At 32.6% G+C, this 22478-nt stretch overlaps 1 protein-coding gene across 1 annotated transcript; it reads right to left on the bottom strand.

Moving 5' to 3' along the window:
• Positions 1–5180: 5180 nt before the first annotated feature.
• On the bottom strand, positions 5181–18003 carry LOC143081963 (uncharacterized). The gene is made up of 3 exons (XM_076257584.1): positions 17853–18003; positions 16894–17138; positions 5181–5348 (listed from the first exon to the last, which is right to left on the bottom strand). Exons 1-3 carry the CDS (start codon positions 17875–17877, stop codon positions 5220–5222), a joined length of 399 nt encoding a protein of 132 aa, XP_076113699.1. The 5' UTR covers positions 17878–18003; the 3' UTR covers positions 5181–5219.
• Between the last annotated feature and the right edge of the window lie 4475 nt (positions 18004–22478).

Genomic DNA, 22478 nt, shown 5'->3' with positions numbered 1-22478 from the left:
TTGTTAGATAATGGCGGGGAACGAAAGAAGATAAACGAAGATATCCCAAAAGTAGGATCATTATGTACAGAAATTTGTGGCGACGCAAATCAGTTTAATGGAAAGTCATGTGCAAAAACATTACTGATAAACCTATATCCAAAGGGAAAACCAGAACAACGTGTTAAAACATATGCCATAATTGATGACCAAAGTAACAGGTCTTTAGCTACCTCTGAATTTTTTGATACTTTTAGCGAACACTATGATACTATACAGTATACCTTGTCATCGTGTTCAGGAAAATCTGCACAGTCTGGTCGTCGTGCCACAGGATTCATACTTGAATCATTCGATAGAAATACTCAACTCGAGTGCACATCACTAATAGAGTGTAATGACATTCCAAATTCCAAACAGGAAATAGCTACACCTGCTGTAGCCAGACAGTATAGTCATCTAGAGTCAATAGCAGAATTTATCCCTGAATTGGACCAGGACGCCAACATTTCACTTCTTATAGGAAGGGACATGATAAGTTGTCATCACATTTTGGACCAGATAATTGGTAAAGATCATGAACCATATGCTCAGCGCCTACGGTTAGGATGGACTATTATTGGAGAAGCATGTCTTGGTCTAGTGCATACATCTGATGTCATAACTGTCAACAAAACATCAGTTTTACCAAATCAGGAAATAACCCTAAAACCTTGTGAATATAACTTTAAGGTCAAGGACACAAAACTAGAACAAAAATCTGAATATAGTGATATATTTGAACAGACTGTAGAAGATAATGAAGTGGGATTATCCCGTGAAGATAAGGAGTTTATAACCATTATGGAAAATGGAGTAAGGAAGGAATCAAATGGTAACTTCAGTGCACCTCTGCCTTTTCGCAAAGATGGTACAACACTAAGTAATAACTATATGAACAAGCACGAAAAAGAGCAGAAAACTTAGGAAGGAGTCTAAAGAGGGACCCGAAAAAGTTAGAGGATTTTCTTCAGTTCATGGAAAAGATACTTAAGAACAACCATGCAGAATTGGCACCCCCTATCAAGGATGGAGAAGAAGTATGGTATTTGCCCATTTTTGGAGTCTACCATGCTAAGAAACTATCTAAAATAAGAGTAGTATTTGATTCGTCGGCTAAGTACCATGGGATTTGTCTAAATGACATACTGCTTAAAGGACCAGACTTAACAAACAATCTAGTTAGTGTATTATCAAAGTTCAGAATAGGTCAGTTTGCAGCTATTGCTGATGTGGAGCAAATGTTTTTTAACTTTGAAGTTCAAGAGAATCACAGAAACTTTCTCAGATTTATTTGGTTTAAGGACAATGACATTGAAATGCCACTTGTAGAGTATAGGATGCGAGTCCATGTGTTCGGAAACTCTCCGTCTCCATCAGTTGCAAATTATTGTTTACGAAAGGCGGTTTGTAATCATGAAGGAGAAGAACAGTGTGACAACGTATGTAAATATGTGAAAGAACACTTCTATGTTGATGATGGACTTCTTTCTAGTGACAGTGAAAAAGACATTGCTAGTCTTATTAAAAGAACACAGGATAGACTAATGACGGGTGGTAATATTCGGTTACACAAAATCATATCGAATAGTAACAAAGTGCTTTCTAGCTTTCCACAAAAAGACTTAGCAAAGAATATTACAGAAATAGACTTTGATTCTGACGCATCTTGTTTACAGCGTAGTTTAGGCTTAAGCTGGGACGTCATTCGAGACATATTCACATATCAGCTATCAGCAGATGAGAAACCTTACACAAAAAGAGGAGTACTCTCAGTCATAAATGGAATTTTTTACCCTATAGGTTTTGTAGCGCCTGTAATCCTAGGAGGGAGACTGATAATGAGACAAGCTTTACAGAACGCAAGTGTAGAATGGGATGATCCATTACCAGAATATTTGATGAATGATTGGCAGGTCTGGAATCAATCATTAAAGGACTTAGAAACATTAGAAATCCGAAGATCTTTCACTGAAACATCTTTAGGCGACTGTTCAAAATGTGAACTCCACATCTTTTCAGATGCATCCAAAGATGCTATAGCCTCAGTAGCTTACATTCGCACATTCAATGACAATGGACATTCTCAGTTGGGATTCGTATTAGGAAAATCAAAATTAGCACCTAACCATGGTCACACCATACCCAGACTTGAGTTGTGTGCAGCCGTTCTAGCAACAGAACTTGCGTCTTTCATTCAAAAGACTCTTGAGATACCTTCATCTGCCACATACTTTTATACAGACAGTCAAGTGGTCCTAGGTTATCTATATAATGAGACTAGGCGATTTTACGTGTATGTCAGCAATCGAGTTGACCGAATTCTGAAGGTTTCTACAAAATTACAATGGAACTATGTGCCAACAAGCTACAATCCAGCAGATCATGGTACAAGACCATTGGAAGTTAACAGTCTAAGACAATCAGAATGGTTAAAAGGTCCAAACACCTTTTTTGAGTCCCAGAATTTATCAGGTAGCACACTGTTTGAAGTCATAGAACCAGAAGTCGACAAAGAAGTCAGACCATTAGTAGAAGTAAAAAAGACATTTGTTAAGTCATCAGGTGTAGACATAAGTTTATTTGAACATTTTTCAACATGGACAAGTCTTGTCAGAGGTATCGCATTTCTTAAACGAAAAGCTTCAATGTGGCACAAAGATGCGACTGATGAAAAGAACAGTAAGTCTTGCGTCACCTTTATGAAGGAGTCTGAGAAGTTGATTATAAAGGAGGTACAACAAGACACATACTATAATGAGATAGACTGCTTGAAGCAAAGTAAACCTTTACAAAAGAACAGTAGTTTAATTGCACTTTCACCAGTATTAGACTCCGATGGATTACTTCGAGTAGGAGGAAGACTTAAAAACTCAGACATAGAAAGTTGTGAAAAAATGCCTGTAATTATACCAGGTAAAAGCTACATTGCTACATTAATAGTCAAGCACTGTCACAATGCTGTTCAGCACATGGGAAGACATTTTACTGAGGGAGCAATTCGTTCGAGAGAAATATGGTTGACTGGAGGTAAACGGCTCATTAATTCCATCCTACACAACTGTATAAAATGTCGTAAATTGCGAGGAAGTGCCGAACAACAGAAGATGGCTGATCTCCCTTCTGACCGTCTCACACCAAGCCCTCCATTTACCTATGTGGGCGTGGACACCTTTGGTCCTTGGTCCATCTTAACAAGACGCACACGTGGAGGTTCAGCCAATACAAAGCGATGGGCGATTATGTTTTCCTGTCTAGTAACTCGAGCAATACACATAGAAGTGGTTGAGGAGATGACTTCATCTTCCTTTATCAATGCGTTGGGCAGATTTACAGCTCTTCGAGGACCAGTCAAGGAATTCCGATCAGATCAAGGTACAAATTTCATTGGAGCTATTAATGAACTAGACATTACAAGTTTCAACGTTGAAGACCAACCAATTAAAGATTATCTCCAAAACAATGGAACCATATGGAAATTTAACCCACCACACGCCTCCAATATGAGCGGTGCTTGGGAGCGTATGATAGGACTAGCTTGAAAGATCTTGAATTCAATGTTGTGCGATATAAAAGGTAAACAACTTACACATGAAATTCTATGCACTTTAATGGCGGAAGTATGTTGTATTGTGAACAACAGACCAATAACTGTAGTATCTAGTGATCCAGAGTCACCTCATGTGTTATCGCCGAATGTCCTTCTCACTCACAAAACAGACAATGATACGGAATATATTCCAGATTTATCACTTAAAGATACTTATAAAGCTCAATGGAAACAAGTGCAAGTATTAGCCAATCAGTTTTGGAAAAGGTGGAAAACAGAATATTTACACAATCTTCAACTCAGGAAAAAGTGGGAAGTTGAAAGCCGCAATCTATGTAAGGATGATATTGTGCTCATGATTGATGATACTCTGCATAGGAATCAGTGGTTAACAGGAACTATAGTTGAAGTTTATCCGAGTTCAGATGGTTTGGTTCGTAAAGCATTAGTACGTGTCATCAAGAATGGCGAACCAACAACTTACATTCGTCCGATTTCTAAACTTGTGTACTTATTTTCTGATTAGAATCAGTTTGTGAATGAATGAACAATTATAAGGATGTTGAAATCATTTATTATCAGGCAATTGTAAAAATTCTGGTTTGAATTTGTTTGTTTCTTTTTAAATGTAGTGATTTTTTATGTCAAAATCAGGCGGGGAATGTGATGTTTCACTTTTTTGGTATAGAGTTATCCTTCTTTGTACAGGTTTAGAGTAAACGCATTTTAGGGTAGTTCCCATCCCCTTTCCTTAATAGCTCTCAAAATTCAGCCATAGAACACGTTTTCAGTGCAATCAAAACAAAATTAGAATAATAGAAGTCCCCCACAGAGTAAGTTTATTTCCCTGCCTGATTATATTTTTATTTTGTATAAGAAGTATGCACAAATAGTGCAAGGTATACATTTTTGTGTTTTCAACCCGTTAATAAAGGTTCTATTTTTTGGTTCATACGAACTGAATTTCTAACTTGGTCCAGGCAATACACACTTTGTAAACCTATATAAAAGTATTTTAAATACTTACCTTCATAGACATATATATTTTTTAGGTGTTTTGCATTTATTTTATTACACACACAAAGTAAAATTCTCTGTCTAGGTTACCAACCATTATCTTTTCTTACATGTAGTGATAGGCAAACTTACACATTGGGAATTGTTGGTTATGTATATTTACACCTTAGGAATGCTTATGTGCTAGTTTGTAGTCATGGTTTAGGCATGCATATATAAGCATGTAACATATTTATAGGCACAGGTTTTATAGGACACTTTGCAAGTGTTTAACTAGGATTTAGATGTGTGAGCTTTTGACTGATTGATTGATTTAGGTGTGTGTTTTCATATACTGTTAGTGCATGTGTACTTACCTGATACTTACCTAATTTGTGTATTTTTGTTTATTATAATACTAAGACATATTGTAATAGGAACATTTTATTAATTTCAGCTTTCTACCTTCCCCTGGGAAGTATGTATTGTATGGAAATAAAGAACATTTATAGAACATTAGGCTTTCATATATAGCTATAGAACCCCAGAACACTACATCTGTAGAGAGAAAACAAATATATGCAGTGTTTCATATTTTCATGAAAAATAAAACAAAAAACAAAAAACAATACATGGTTTTTTTTTTTTTTTTAAATCAACTACGGGACGAGATAACATAAAAGACAAGAGCTACAAAACCTCCAACAATAACAAGAGATAACACAAAGAAGAAAATTAGTCCAAGTTTACTGCCGGAACTTCTTGTTCGTACCGTCGCCAGTTCCTGCAAATAGAAAAACAGTTTTAAGACAAAAATGTTATTATTTTTTTTATTCCTATAGATTCCTTGAATATTCAAAAAGAAACAGACAAACAAAATTAAAGCTCAATCAAACAGATGCATTGACTACAGGGGTGTTTAACGACAATGACTACACATGGGGGATCTCACAGTCGGGATGTCGTTGACAAGAGTTGGGTGCATGCAATTCATAGTATTTATATACATTTAAATCTATCTTTACAATTAAATTTTTCGAAGAAAAAAAAAATACTACAAACTAGCACCAGTGAGAAATGTTTTAATCATCAGTGTTCTAGATTGTCTTCTTCTTCTCTAGTTTAAACAATATTTTATTCAAATAAATTGAGTTGGATTGGGCAACAGGCATAGCCTATGTAAGCCCTCTCCACAAAACAAGGTACAATATATTACATTCAAACAAAGCAACACATACACAAACATAAAGACAAAACAGAATTAATTTTTCAAAAATACCTCTTAGCTGACTCGAATGATGTTTCAAATAGTTAACTCAGATCAAAAGTATGACTATTATCTTCTTCTTCTCTGAGTTATTCCTCACTTCATTATACATCAGTGTATACAAACAGTTTGAAAAACAACAGACCCATGTTATGTTTCACCATAAGCATTTCAGGTAGTCATCAAGCCGCGCTCGCAATGTTTTTTTCTAGTTTATACACAAGTTGGTAGTTATGATATATTTGACAATGAGACAACTATCCACCAGAATGGACATGACTTTGCAGTTCATAAATTCTTTTTCAGTGTAAAGCAAAGATGACCGACGAAAGTAAATTTAAGATGGATTGTTTTTTAGGCTTTAAGTATATGTTTTATTTGAACAAAACAAAAACAAAACATATCCAATATCTAGCAATACAGGTGTGCCTGGTCTTGGTTCATTGTCGAATCGTGGCTATTGGTACTTTACGGAACGGAACGGAACGGAACGGAACGGAAAAGAATTTCATTTAAGGTATCCAAAGGGGGCATTTATCAAAATTTCGAAAAATCTTTAAAACAAAACAAACTTTAAAATTTCTGTGTTTTACGGTTTTCCATATACAAATAACACAAATGTATACTTAATCTCATCTTCACAGGTGAAATGTGTAATAATGTATAACATCGGAAAATATTCTGTAGATGAATATGTCGGATTGTCCTGATAAATTATCATGAAATTAACGCATTTGCAAGTCATGCATTATGATATCTAGACTGACCTCACGTCGTCCTTGATTAGAGACAGTGATCAAAATGAATCTGATTTAAACTTTTTAATTTATTTTTCCGTTCCGTTCCGTTCCGCAAAGTACCAATTGCTCTGAGGAATTGGTATTTAACGGAAAAAAACGGAAACAGACATCTTTAATGTAATTAAAGCAGTATGATAAAAACAAATTGTCTGACACCTCTTTTTGCATGAGTGGTATGTGTTTTAGATAGCATTTTCGACTTGATCAATAATAAAAAATTTAACACAAAGGCAGGTTACACAAAAGTCTTTCTCCTTCCATCGGTAATTATATTTTAAAAAAGAGGCCTTCAACAGCCCGTTCCGACGATGATTAGAGACAGTGATCAAGTTGAATCTGATGTAAACTTTTTAACTTATTTTTCCGTTCCGTTCCGTTCCGCAAAGTACCAATTGCTCTGAGGAATTGGTATTTAACGGAAAAAACGGAAACAGACATCTTTAATGTAATTAAAGCAGTATGATAAAAAAAAAATTGTCTGACACCTCTTTTTGCATGAATGGTATGTGTTTTAGATAGCATTTTCGACTTGATCAATAATAAAAAATTTAACACAAAGGCAGGTTACACAAAAAGTCTTTCTCCTTCCATCGGTAATTATATTTCAAAAAAGAGGCCTTCAACAGCCCGTTCCGACGATGATTAGAGACAGTGATCAAGTTGAATCTGATGTAAACTTTTTAATTTATTTTTCCGTTCCGTTCCGTTCCGCAAAGTACCAATTGCTCTGAGGAATTGGTATTTAACGGAAAAAACGGAAACAGACATCTTTAATGTAATTAAAGCAGTATGATAAAAAAAATTGTCTGACACCTCTTTTTGCATGAGTGGTATGTGTTTTAGATAGCATTTTCGACTTGATCAATAATAAAAAATTTAACACAAAGGCAGGTTACACAAAAAGTCTTTCTCCTTCCATGGGTAATTATATTTTAAAAACAGGGCCTTCAACAGCCCGTTCCGACGATGATTAGAGACAGTGATCAAGTTGAATCTGATGTAAACTTTTTAATTTATTTATCCGTTCCGTTCCGTTCCGCAAAGTACCAATTGCTCTGAGGAATTGGTATTTAACGGAAAAAACGGAAACAGACATTTTTAATGTAATTAAAGCAGTATGATAAAAAAAAAATTGTCTGACACCTCTTTTTGCATGAGTGGTATGTGTTTTAGATAGCATTTTCGACTTGATCAATAATAAAAAATGTAACACAAAGGCAGGTTACACAAAAAGTCTTTCTCCTTCCATCTGCAATTGGTATTTAACGGAAAAAACGGAAACAGACATCTTTAATGTAATTAAAGCAGTATGATAAAAAAAAATTGTCTGACACCTCTTTTTGCATGAGTGGTATGTGTTTTAGATAGCATTTTCGACTTGATCAATAATAAAAAATTTAACACAAAGGCAGGTTACACAAAAAGTCTTTCTCCTTCCATGGGTAATTATATTTTAAAAACAGGGCCTTCAACAGCCCGTTCCGACGATGATTAGAGACAGTGATCAAGTTGAATCTGATGTAAACTTTTTAATTTATTTTTCCGTTCCGTTCCGTTCCGCAAAGTACCAATTGCTCTGAGGAATTGGTATTTAACGGAAAAAACGGAAACAGACATTTTTAATGTAATTAAAGCAGTATGATAAAAAAAAAATTGTCTGACACCTCTTTTTGCATGAGTGGTATGTGTTTTAGATAGCATTTTCGACTTGATCAATAATAAAAAAATGTAACACAAAGGCAGGTTACACAAAAAGTCTTTCTCCTTCCATATGCAATTGGTATTTAACGGAAAAAACGGAAACAGACATCTTTAATGTAATTAAAGCAGTATGATAAAAAAAAATTGTCTGACACCCCTTTTTGCATGAGTGGTATGTGTTTTAGATAGCATTTTCGACTTGATCAATAATAAAAAATTTAACACAAAGGCAGGTTACACAAAAAAGTCTTTCTCCTTCCATCGGTAATTATATTTTAAAAAAGAGGCCTTCAAAAGCCCGTTCCGACGATGATTAGAGACAGTGATCAAGTTGAATCTGATGTAAACTTTTTAATTTATTTTTCCGTTCCGTTCCGTTCCGCAAAGTACCAATTGCTCTGAGGAATTGGTATTTAACGGAAAAAACGGAAACAGACATCTTTAATGTAATTAAAGCAGTATGATAAAAAAAATTGTCTGACACCTCTTTTTGCATGAGTGGTATGTGTTTTAGATAGCATTTTCGACTTGATCAATAATAAAAAATTTAACACAAAGGCCGAGACAAAGGCAGGTTACAAAAAAAGTTTTTCTCCTTCCATGGGTAATTATATTTTAAAAACAGCGCACGATACGCCCGTCGTCTTGTGAAAAAACATAAATCTTTTTTGAATAACACAGGGTTGTACAGGATGTCATGCTTAGTATATCCTGACTCATTCCTTATTCCCGCTCAATAGGAAGATTGTACAAGATGTATTTGGAAACCCGACGCAACATTAGCCTGTTAAGTTTTAAGCAATAGAGATACAGCGCAACATGTGAAAAAAACCTCTTTTTTTTTACAAAAAACTCAATAACTCGAAAATATAAAAATGAATCATCACCAAAAAGTATACAGATCTTTAGATTAATATAACAAAGAAGTGTGTAAAGTTTTAAGCAATAATCATAAATCGTTTTTGAGATATGGTGCGACATGTAAACCCCCCCCCCTTTTTTTTTTACAAAATACTCAATAACTCAAAAATGAAATTTTGAATCATCACCAAAAAGTATACAGATATTAAGATTAATATAACTAAGAAGTATTTAAAGTTTTAAGCCATAATCAAGAATCGTTTTTGAGATACGGTGCGACATGTGAAAAAAACACACCCCTGTTTTAGTTACAAAGTGCCGTAACTCAAAAAGTTGTAATCTTATTTTCACAAAAAAGTATACAGATCATTTTACCATCATAAGAAACAACTATGTTAAGTTTCATGAAATTTGGATAAGTCGTTCTCAAGTTACGGTGCGACATGCTTACACCGGACAGACGGACGGACGGACGGATACTGGACATTTGTATACCATAATACGTCCCGTCAAAATTGACGGACGTATAAAAAATAACACAAAGACAGGTTAGACAGAAGGTATTTCTACTTCCATTGGTAATTATAAATTAAAAAAGGGGCCTTCCGAAGATGATTAGAAACAGCGATTAAGTTGAATCTGATTTCCGTTCCGTTCCGCAAAATACCAATTGCTCTGAGGAATTGGTATTTAACGGAATCGAACGGAAACAGGCATCTGTAATGTAATAAAAGCAGTCTTGATAATATCAGTGCAAAGTTTTTAAAAATTACTTCTCATCTTATTTCAGTTCCCTTATGTCAAATTTTTAATTCAAGCATTAAAAAATCAGTTTATCCATCATTATTCAAACTAGCTAAAGTCATACCAGTTTTTGAAAATAAATGTTAAAAAATGATGTATTTAATTACAGACCAATTGCATTTTTACAATTAGTATCTAAAATACTTGAGAGACACGTAAAAACTTATTTAATGAACTATACGAACACATATAATCTGTTGTATGTCCTGCAATCAGGTTTTCGTTCGAACCATTCCTGTCAAACTGCCATGACAACTTTGTTAGATAAATGGTTAAAAGCAATTGATGAAGGCGAATTAGTAGGAGCAGTATTTCTGGATCTTTGTAAAGCTTCTGATGTTCTTCATCATAAACTGCTCCTCCAGAAATTACAAAAATACAGATTTTCTTATTCTTCACTGCACTGGCTTACTTCATATCTAACTGCTAGACAGCAGGTTGTATACATTTCAAATACTTTTTCAGGTGTATTAAAAGTAAAAACAGGTGTACCTCAAGGGTTCGTTTAAGGTCCCATATTATTCTTATTATTCATTAATTTTTTGCCTTTGTGTAATCCAAATCATAACAGTGATCTTTTGGCTGATGATAGTACTATTTCTGTTACTGGTAAAAACAAAAGTTGTATAGCAAGACACTAAATACTGTGTTGGAAAATATTTCTCATTGGTGTGATGAAAACAAAATGTTAATCAATGTATCCAAAACAAAGAAAATGTGTTTATGTTCAAAACACAAACTTTCTGTCATGTGTAATGAACCTTTTAATATCTTCATTAATAATCAATATATTAATGAAAGTCAGCGTGAACAAGTCCTTGGTATTTTTGTGGACGCAACTCTGTCTTGGTTTGATCATATCAAATATGTTATTAAAAACTTTAAGGTAAATTCTTCCTTTAGCTCTACTAAAAAGGATCAAGAAATATTTAAATCATAATGCAAGAATTTTATTTTATAATGCATACATTCTTCCAAATTTTGACTACTGTTGTTCAATATGGGGCAACTGTAACACATTTTTAATCGACAGTTTGCTTAAAATTACAAAAAAGGGAAGCTAGAATTATTTTAAATGAACACGATTTTCAAAAACCATCTGTTGAACTTTTTAAAGAATCTGGAATAATTCCAGTAAATACATGTAATAGAATATTATACCACAAGTCCAAATTAATGTATGAATAAAACAATGGATTGGTACCCCAGTACTTGTCAAATCTTATTGTAACTACAAATAGCAAACAGTCATACAGTACTCGACTCTCATTTTCAGATAATTGTATTGTTCCAAAATCAAATACAGAATTATACAAACCAAGCTTTTCTTTTAGTGGTCAAAAGGTGTGGAATTCACTATCCAAAGAAATCAAAAAATCAAAAAAATGTATCGTCATTCAAGTATACTTACAAATCATTATATATTTTAACAACAAAACTCAAAACACTATCATGTAATCCGTTTTGTTCATGTATTTGTTTATGTAATTTAATATTTATACTATTATTCATCATTGTGTATTGCTAGATTGATTTGGTTTATATCAACCGTGCAAGGGCTTTTGTCAAGGTCGTTAAAAAAAACCCGTAGTAGTAGATTATGTTTATTCATGTTGTTAATATTGTGTCTATAGAGAGCCTTATTGAAAATTGATTTAATGTTTTTTTTTTCGTAAATAAATATGTTGATTCTGAATAGAGAAAATAAATAATTTGGCCAGCAAAGGGAGAAAAAAAATTTTGACAGAGGATATTTACCATAAAAAATAATGTTAAATTTGAAAAAAATAATTTGTCGCGCCACTTCCCAAAAATAAAAATAAAATGTGCGCATGCCTCCCCCTCTGCAAGTTAAATGGTCCGTCCCTAAAGATCATATAAAATGTGTCGATACGTTGCTTATAAGGATCTGAAAACGCTCAATTTTACTTTCTGTTTAAAGATCTTTTGAGGTTCTCTTAATTTGTCGGATTAATACACACTTTTAAAATTTGAAAGCTTAAATTTTTATTAGCTGATGTAAAAACTACCAGGACAGAAATTAAAACGGAGTGTTGTCAGATCCTTGTACGCAAACTTTTTAAGAGTAGACACGGGATTTTAATTTTGATTTAATTTGGTTTGAATATAAATAAAAATTTATGTGTTAATCTTCTTTGTTTATCCTACTATAAATTTCATGATTCTTCTTTTGGAAATAAATTCAATCAACGATGACAGAAGGAATGTTCATGTAATATTATACTTGCCTGACGACGACAGAAGGAAACTGGAATCGCAGAGCCAATGCAGTGTAGTCTATATAAACATAGCAGACATAATGGGTATGATTACAAATGAGACAACTTTTATCAAAAGACGAACTAATAAAGATGTATACCCCAATAAAACATCGTATGCCTAATGGCATTCAACAATGAACAAAGCACATCCAATATAGTAAGTTATAAGAGACCCCTTTACTTGCACTCACTACTAAATGTAAACCAATAAAAAGCGAGAAAAACAGCGTTTCCGGTTTCTAGAAAAAAAAGCAATAAACAAATATAACACGCATAATTAAAAGCTGCCGATTTCGGATCTTGATCTATATAATGAGGCGCTGTTCAAGTCGCCGTGAGCGATCTATCCCCTCAAGAGCAATGGTGTAATAGTACAACTTGTTTAGTTAAATTAAAATTCTGTTTAATATTAGATCGCCCATGTTAAGAGTTGTGTACATATATTTGAGGTGTTCAGAAACAGCAAAGATAATTGTTACCATTATAGAGAAGACTTTTTCACTATACAAATTTCTATTTAGTTGAGCACTCTTAAATAATTGTTAAAAGTTTGGCAAACACAGATCCTCTCCTAAGAAACATTTTAACAAGAGACACGTTTTAAATAGCTCTGATTTCTTATGTTAGCATGCTACAATAAATAAATATTACATGGATGTTTGCTGGGCGATATTCATGCATTGGTTTTAAACATTTTAGTCATTTTGTTGGAAGATTGGTTATTTTCATCTAAAAAACTTAAAAAGTTTACATCAGATTCAACTTGATCACTGTCTCTAATCATCGTCGGGACGGGCTGTTGAAGGCCTCTTTTTTAAAATATAATTACCGATGGAAGGAGAAAGACTTTTTGTGTAACCTGCCTTTGTGTTAAATTTTTTATTATTGATCAAGTCGAAAATGCTATCTAAAACACATACCACTCATGCAAAAAGAGGTGTCAGACAATTTTTTTTATCATACTGCTTTAATTACATTAAAGATGTCTGTTTCCGTTTTTTCCGTTAAATACCGATTCCTCAGAGCAATTGGTACTTTGCGGAACGGAACGGAACGGAAAAATAAATTAAAAAGTTTACATCAGATTCAACTTGATCACTGTCTCTAATCATCGTCGGAACGGGCTGTTGAAGGCCTCTTTTTTAAAATATAATTACCGATGGAAGAAGAAAGACTTTTTGTGTAACCTGCCTTTGTGTTAAATTTTTTATTATTGATCAAGTCGAAAATGCTATCTAAAACACATACCACTCATGCAAAAAGAGGTGTCAGACAATTTTTTTATCATACTGCTTTAATTACATTAAAGATGTCTGTTTCCGTTTTTTCCGTTAAATACCAATTCCTCAGAGCAATTGGTACTTTGCGGAACGGAACGGAACGGAAAAATAAATTAAAAAGTTTACATCAGATTCAACTGGATCACTGTCTCTAATCATCGTCGGAACGGGCTGTTGAAGGCCCCTTTTTTAAAATATAATTACCGATGGAAAGAGAAAGACTTTTTGTGTAACCTGCCTTTGTGTTAAATTTTTTATTATTGATCAAGTCGAAAATGCTATCTAAAACACATACCACTCATGGAAAAAGAGGTGTCAGACAATTTTTTTTATCATACTGCTTTAATTACATTAAAGATGTCTGTTTCCGTTTTTTCCGTTAAATACCAATTCTTCAGAGCAATTGGTACTTTGCGGAACGGAACGGAACGGAACGGAAAAATAAATTAAAAAGTTTACATCAGATTCAACTGGATCACTGTCTCTTATCATCGTCGGAACGGGCTGTTGAAGGCCTCTTTTTTAAAATATAATTACCGATGGAAGGAGAAAGACTTTTTGTGTAACCTGCCTTTGTGTTAAATTTTTTATTATTGATCAAATCGAATATGCTATCTAAAACACATACCACTCATGCAAAAAGAGGTGTCAGACAATTTTTTTTTATCATACTGCTTTAATTACATTAAAGATGTCTGTTTCCGTTTTTTCCGTTAAATACCAATTCCTCAGAGCAATTGGTACTTTGCGGAACGGAACGGAACGGAAAAATAAATTAAAAAGTTTAAATCAGATTCATTTTGATCACTGTCTCTAATCAAGGACGACGTGAGGTCAGTCTAGATATCATAATGCATGACTTGCAAATGCGTTAATTTCATGATAATTTATCAGGACAATCCGACATATTCATCTACAGAATATTTCCCGATGTTATACATTATTACACATTTCACCTGTGAAGATGAGATTAAGTATACATTTGTGTTATTTGTATATGGAAAACCGTAAAACACAGAAATTTTAAAGTTTGTTTTGTTTTAAAGATTTTTCGAAATTTTGATAAATGCCCCCTTTGGATACCTTAAATGAAATTCTTTTCCGTTCCGTTCCGTTCCGTTCCGTTCCGTAAAGTACCAATAGCCCGAATCGTTATGGACTTCATGTGTAGTGCATTTTTATACCATTGTCCCAGGTTAGGGGAGGAGTGACGCCTATTTCCATGTTCGATGAATCCCACCAAAATTATGTTGTGCCTGTCCGATGTCAAGAGCCTGTAATTGATTAGTTGTCGTTTATTAGCTGTGTGTCATAAGACTAGGTTTTAAGTAAAAATTTATACTTGGAAGGAGGAGAAAACAGAAAAAATATTTTACAAGGCCATAGGTGAAAACAAATTACTGTACAAAATTTCACTGGAATAACACAGATAAAGCTTTGATGGCGAATAACTCACTTACATTCAAATAATCTGGATTGAACTCCAGTTTCGAATCTGCGCAGTGGACCTTTCTTTAATTATTTGACCCTTTGTTTAACATTTTTTTTTCTAATTTCAGAAATTTGATAGGCAAATTATGATGTGAAGTCAAACCTAACAGAATGCATATGTGTTTTGTTGTCAGTAGTGCTAGAGTACGGCCGTGCTCATTCGACTAATCATCACTTTTTTTTATTTTAGCAACTGAGTGTCCTGAGAAACTAGAATCCATTCCAATATTATAGTTATGTATGATGAAGTTAAGTGTTCAGTGAAATGTTACCGAGAGCCAAAGTGGAGGAGTTAATTATTGGAGTGTATTAATATTTAGTTTATTTCTTTTTGTAGGATTTAGAACACAGTTATATTAAACATATTTTTAGATTACATTATGTCATAGAGATTGCAGATCGTGAGATTGCAGATCATGCGCTTACAAGGAGTGAGCATATAAGAAATCATTCATTTTCATGTTTTATATTTGAATTTTATATTGTTATATTGTCTATTAATATGAAAATGTATTGGTACTTTGACTTTTCTGTTGCACTAAATCACCTGGTTTACTTGATTTTTCATTATTGGAAAACTGCATCAGTACTATTTTTAAAACACACATATTCTAGTGTGAAGTGTTAATATCCCTCCTCATATTGCAAAATGACAATATTAATTAAATGCATATTTGCAAACATGCAATACCTCAGTGCCTCCCCGTTACAAATGTATAAACATACACCCTTTGAAGTTTTGGAAGTGTCTTATTGAATATCTGCAATTATGACCATACAAATATGTATTTTTAATTTTTAACTTAAGTATTTTATGGGCATTAGATCACAAAACTACATTCACATGATTGTGATATATAAACATTGACTCTATATGAAAATTTACATTATGTTTATCATACTTACTTTCATTCTTTATACATGTACATATATATATATATAATTATTATTCTTATTTTATCAGTTCAGATGATGTTTCAAATTCAAGCTTTGGGACAAAGCTTAGTGAGGTTGAGGAAGAGTTGTTATAGTAAAATTGTGAATTGCCAAAGACAAAATTTTAATATAACAGACCAAACTAAAGTGAAAATTATTCAATTTTTACAATTTGAGTTAAAGTATTTTGAAGTTTAAATTTTATTTTATTTTCTAAAATTTCTCCTTTAATACATAAGTTACATTATTTTTGGAATGTTAATTTTTGATAAAGAAGAATGACATACAACTTTAATATTTAGATTACGTAATTAAGACGGATAACAAAGAGACATGTAAGTGCTAAATTATTTACTTTGGATTATGTACCTTACATGTAAATTAAGGCTTTTGTTAAACAACCTTTTCCTATTACTCATGTGTGAAATTGTTAATAACACCTGTCACCCATGACTTGATTATTGACCAACCAGTGAAAATAGGTTGTGGTCAAGGGAGCTTTACAAGGTAATTTTTGATTGGTGAAAACAGGAGAAAGTTAAGAAATCGGTGATCATGTGACCACGCCCGCATGGAAACAATTTATGTTTTCAACGGTCACTTTGATTACTGATTTCAAGAAATAAACATCTATATTTACTAGAACTTTCTCTTGTTTTACACCAGGTGCTAAAAGTCATCAGACACAGCACAGAAAGTCGGTACAACAGGATTTTTCATACATGTAAAACGTTATAAAGGAGCAGAAGGTAGAATTGGCATGAGTATTTTTATATCTGTGACGTAGATAATGACCTCGGGTCATCGAATATTTAAATAAACTTTTGGAGAATATGCATAAACTAGTGATTAAATATTTCTAATACATTGATACATTTCATGATAGATGTTTAGTTATTGCTCATACCGTTGTATTATGTTGATGGAGCTGACGTCTCATCTTCGCTTTATGCTTTGAATTTAATTCCATCATCTTGAATTGATCATGTCCATATTCATCATAAAAACCTGGAAGCTCTGGATATGTAGCTCTGTTGAACATAAAGTTGTTAGGGGCCGGATGTGAACCCCTCCCGAAATCACTTGGACCTGGTCCATGGTGAATGTTTGAAAATCTGTTAGGTGGTTCGTATGGTGGAGCAGGTTCAATGTCTATAATAAAATAATTGCATAATAATCTTACATTACATTGCAATTGCATTAGTGATATAATTATATTCATAAATTTTACAAAATGAGTGCATTCGAAATTTGAAAACAAATGTCTTAAAATTATATGGAGTCGTTTTCAATCTGTGGATAACAAAAGTATTCTTCGATATAAATTCAGTTGTTTTAAAATTTCTTCATATATTCAAATGTGCAGATGTGTTTTAATCGAATCAAAATGGTGTGTGTGTGTGTTATTTTGTTACAACGGTGCAAGTATTAATGAAATGACAACATAAATATAATAGAAATAGAAATCCTTTGGGGATGTTCGCTCCTCTCGTTTTTAGAAATTTTCGGAATCCTCTGGTTTTTGGCATATAGTGCAATTACAATAACTTCCCTGCCAACCCTTACTTTTCTTTTCACAATTTTATTACATATAGTAGTTTATAAATCCTATAAAATCCTTAATATGTTTTCATTTTTTAAAACTGGAAATAGAGTACTTATGTTAAAAGTATGAAAAATCTAGAGAGAATGATATCCCGCCAAATTTCTAATTGCTAATATCTCGAAAACAAGCACACGATCTGTTCATTTTGATCTGCTTTTTTAGTTCCTTTATTTATGATACTATCAATTCATAACAATCTATTCAATTATTTTGAAACAGAGTAGCAAACATCCTTAAATTAAACAAAACAATAAATTTACCATCTGTTGGTCCTCCGCTGGCCATTTAGATATCAATAATCTCTCTATCAACTTTCGACCATGTTCACATACATGTACAAAGGTTCAAAAAGTATCCAATTTAAAATTACAAATTAATTACGCCTTAGTTCAGTTGCTAAAAATAATTAGTTAATATTTATTCAGGATTGAATAACAGAGACACATTTAAATGGATTATTAGCACGATGTTAATATGATACCATCTTTAATAATTGTTACAATATTCAAACATAATGACACACATAACACTTCTATCAAAGTTCATCACGTCTTTTTCCAGTCTGAATTAAAAATAATATACTAAGTTACCCCAAATGTATTGAATTCTGATAAATGTAGAGCTTTAAACCCATGGATGACAATGACCGTTATTGTATGTACATGTATGGATGTATTAATCGTGCTGTAGTCCACAGTACATGAGGGTCTTAAATTGTTTGGGTGTAATACCACCATTGATTTTCCCCTATTAGTCTAAAGTTAAATTTGCACTTTTCAAAAAAATATGCAGAAGTTATCTTTGTTTCAAATAAAGAAATACTTGGCATGCGTATAGTTTTATCCTGTCCAGTACTATAGAAAAAAAATCGCATAACATTTCATTGCATACAAGAAAATAACCATCATTTGAATGTAACCAATCAAATTTCTCCCTTTATCTAACCTGTGTACAAGGTTTAAGAACCATGGAACCTCAAGTTTACAAAATTTTCTATAGAAACCCCAATTTAGTGATTTGAAATACCCAAGACATACTATGTTTATGACCCAGAAATTTTTTACTGCAATAAAATGTAGGATTAATTACCTACAGCTGTCAAATTCTAGGGAATATTTTTTTCGACCTATTTTCGTATACAACCGGATGTGACGTACCATGATTTGGTGGTATTACACCTTTAGGTCATTTTTCTGTATTCTTTATAGTATTTGCCCATTTTTCTCCATCTATATATTCTAGCAGCCCATTAGTATATATTCTTTATTTCTGAGGCCCCTCATGGGGGGTCCTAGTAATCACATAATCACCATTTTTTTGCCAATATAATCACATAATCATTAAATATTTGCTTATCTTTAGTAATCAAATAATCATAAACTAAAAATACAGTCCTAGGTAATCAAATAATCATGAAATATTTGGCTTAATAATCAAATAATCATTAAAAAAACGGCCAAGTAATCACATAATCAAAAACCCCATGAGGGCCCTCGTATATATTCTTTATTTCTTGTTCTATCATCTCTATTATCTATTCTTTTTTTTACATCTTTTCTGCTTTTCTGCACATTCTGTCTTTTATTCTCTAAACCGTACCCAAACCTTCATGTATAAGTCGATTCTGTGCATGAGAATATAATAATGTTTGTTGCTATAGTTTTTTTATACATTAAGAATTAAAGCTCGATTGTTTTGTGTTTGCTTTTGGTAAAATAACAAAATATCTCAAATTGGTCAAGCTCTACATGTACATCGCTCCGGGTCTAGAAAAAAACGGACAACACCAAAGGAGCAACAACCATTCAAATATTCAATAATTACAATATTAAGCCATCATTTATTGTTACCCTTAAGGTAACATAAAGCAGTGGCGGCTCCATGCAAAAGTGTGTGTGTGTGTGTGGGGGGTCAGGGGTTGGAACCCCCTTTTTGGACGACCAATGCATTTGAATTGGGACATATAGTTTGAACCCCCTTTTCACTCTTTTTTTTATAAAGATCATAGGCGGATCCGGGGGGGATTTGGTTGTTTATATAGGGAATCATTTACTGAAGCATGACTGGAGCGGGCCCCCTCAGGTCAGTCAGCGTCCCCCCGGCCCCTTATGAAAAGTTGTGGATCCACCATTGAAGACCCTTATTTGAAATAAGTTCAGGGGCCATTGGCTCTGTCTACCTCACTCAAGATTTCAACAGGTTGATTTAAATTTTGACATCGTTCTTTGATAAAAGAACAGTGACCTTTAATACACACCGTGAAGTTATCTTAAATATCTAACTTCAAAAATAATACACACGTAATGTGGTCTTATTAAAGATATTGTCGACTTTTACAATACTAAACTTTATTTAATATAACTAAGTAAAAGAATAATAGAAATTTGTCTAGGATAGAATTGAAATGTTAAAGTTCCAGTTATATATAAGTAAAAATAACCTCGAAGGACTTGAATATTTAATTTGGACTTTTACAGTATACCGACACAATCACAAAACAGATTTATATACTGACGAACTTAAGAAATGCAACGCACATTTTGGTGAATGAATTTACTAAATCATGATTTATCTTACACACATTAAGGTGATTTATTTACCAAAACATGATTTATCTAACAAACATTTATGTGATTTATTTACCAAATCATGATTTATCTTACACACATTTTGGTGATTTTATTTACCAAATCATGATTAATCATCTTTATATTTTTTTTATAATACCATATCAAGTTTACCATACTTTTTTCTGTCTAAAAAAAACCAACCAAAACCTGAATTAATAATCAACTGGCGTAAATGAACAAACCGGATTACTGACGTTACACGAATTTCTTGAAGCGAAATTTGAAACCCATATATATAACTACACTTACATCAGTGAAAAAATTGCATTATAGCGTATAATTGCCAAAAAAGACTTTCTGGGTGAGATAGAGGTACAAACTATTACCATCTAGTGTTGCGTTTTTATACGTCTTCGGTATACATTTTTGAAATTCATCAAAAAGTGTTTACTGTTAGAGGGGAGATAATCCATCATTACTTATGTTTCTTCGCCCACTACCAGCTATTACAGGTACTAGTATTTATCTAATAGATATCTTGTTTCTAGTCCTAGTCTCAAACGGACGATTTTCGTTAACTATTTCTATACAATGTAAATAGTGTATTGTCCTTAGATATTCGATAAAGATTTGTAAAATTAAATCAGAATATAAATGGATATTAAAAAGTAAAAATAAATAAAATATGACTCTATTGTAACAAATGCGTAAGACTAGCGGATAATATGATTTTAAATTGAAATAAAATTTATTAATAAATGTTATCCTGCCGACATCAGTTCAAATGATTGTTTTATGGCGGAAACTGTCATTTTATTTGACTTTGAACATTTATTAATTTACATGTGTAAGTTAATATGTACAATTGCATTTGATGTTTAAACTTGAATAAAAACAACATGCATTATAAAAATCTCCAAACGCATCTTGTACAATAGACACTAATGTGGTTGAAATGTTCACGAGGGTATAAATGGGGGTCTATTTCTTATATTTTTCGATTTTTTTTCTATTCCTTAAAGTTAATCAAATTAATCTTAACATAAATTCTATGAAGCATCTCGTCATTTTCTTAGCATCCCTCTACTGTCTCAGCATTAAATTATTCTCTCAGCATACAATTATTATATGAGAAGCTCCTTGTTCTCTAATCATCCCGTTATTATCAAATCATTCCAATATTATTCTCTTCTCATTCCATTTTTATCGAGGCATTCAATTATTTTTTAAACATCCAATTATCATCTAAACATTAATTTTCATTATTATCAAAGCATTCCATTATTCTCTTAGCATCCCATTATCATTTAAGCATTAAATTCCATTATTCTCTTTAATTAAAACATTTTGCTCAAAATTTTCTTTTCTGTTGACCCTATTCGGATCATAAGTCATGTGATATCAAGTTAGTTTACGGGACAAATAAAATCACGAGTCAACAAAGATTGATAAATAACAAAATAACAAAAAGAAAACGTAAGAACAGACAATCAAACAAGGTCTGAATGGGGTCCCACAGTTCAGTATTATTTAATTCTTAAGCCATTTTTCTCTAAAAAAAATATACATGCTTTGCCCATTTTCCTTATTCTTAATATTTTTGGCTATTTCTTCTGTAAAATGTAATTACTGCATGTTCTATCTAACAACAGAAAATTTAAAAACATCAGTAAGGTTTTTTTTTGGAGGGGGGGGGGTGTTTTGTGGGGGTTTTGTTTGTTGTTGTTATGTTTTTTGTTTTGTTTGGGGTGGGTGGGCATGTGGTCCTTTTCTTTTACACGAAGATAATGGTGGCCTATTGAACTTTTTTTGGTACATTTTCCCAAGTTTTAATTTGCTATTATTTGTTAGCGACGAACAGTAGTAAATGCAGTTATTAAATTTTATTTTTAAAAGTAGGGATATTACTCAGTCAGCATGTCAACTATGCGCGCGTTGTGTTAATGCAGAATATATTACATGCAATATAATATTAAAGAAATAATATTATACAGAAAATCGATTATTGTTTATGAGATCTGCAACTATATGAAATTGATTAATTTCCGCCTGTTTTGACTGAGCATGCTGAATGCACATTATTTGTGTTAATATTTTGGCTTTTATATTATGTGGTTAAGTTATGTTCGTTATGCAGCCTTGAGTTACATAACACGTACTGATAAATAATCATATGTTTTGCATTAAAGTATTTAAATGGCTTACACAACCTCGTTTGAAATTTATGGCGTTAAATATTAGATCAATTATGATATATAATTAAGGTGAAGGTAATTGAGTGTTTACAAATAATTAACTAAAAGAATAACACGAGGC

The sequence above is a fragment of the Mytilus galloprovincialis genome, chromosome 7, assembly GCF_965363235.1.
Source record: "Mytilus galloprovincialis chromosome 7, xbMytGall1.hap1.1, whole genome shotgun sequence".
Lineage (NCBI taxonomy): Eukaryota > Metazoa > Mollusca > Bivalvia > Mytilida > Mytilidae > Mytilus > Mytilus galloprovincialis.
The sequence above is the reverse complement of the archived record's forward strand: the minus strand, read 5'-3'. Positions and strand labels throughout refer to the sequence as shown.

Coding starts and splice junctions, on each gene's coding strand:
- LOC143081963 (XM_076257584.1), bottom strand. CDS start 17,877: ATGGCCAGCGGAGGACCAACAGATG. Junction 17,139..17,852: donor CAGCGGAGGACCAACAGATG/GTAAATTTATTG, acceptor ATTTTATTATAG/ACATTGAACCTGCTCCACCA. Junction 5,349..16,893: donor TCCATCAACATAATACAACG/GTATGAGCAATA, acceptor TTCTATTTGCAG/GAACTGGCGACGGTACGAAC.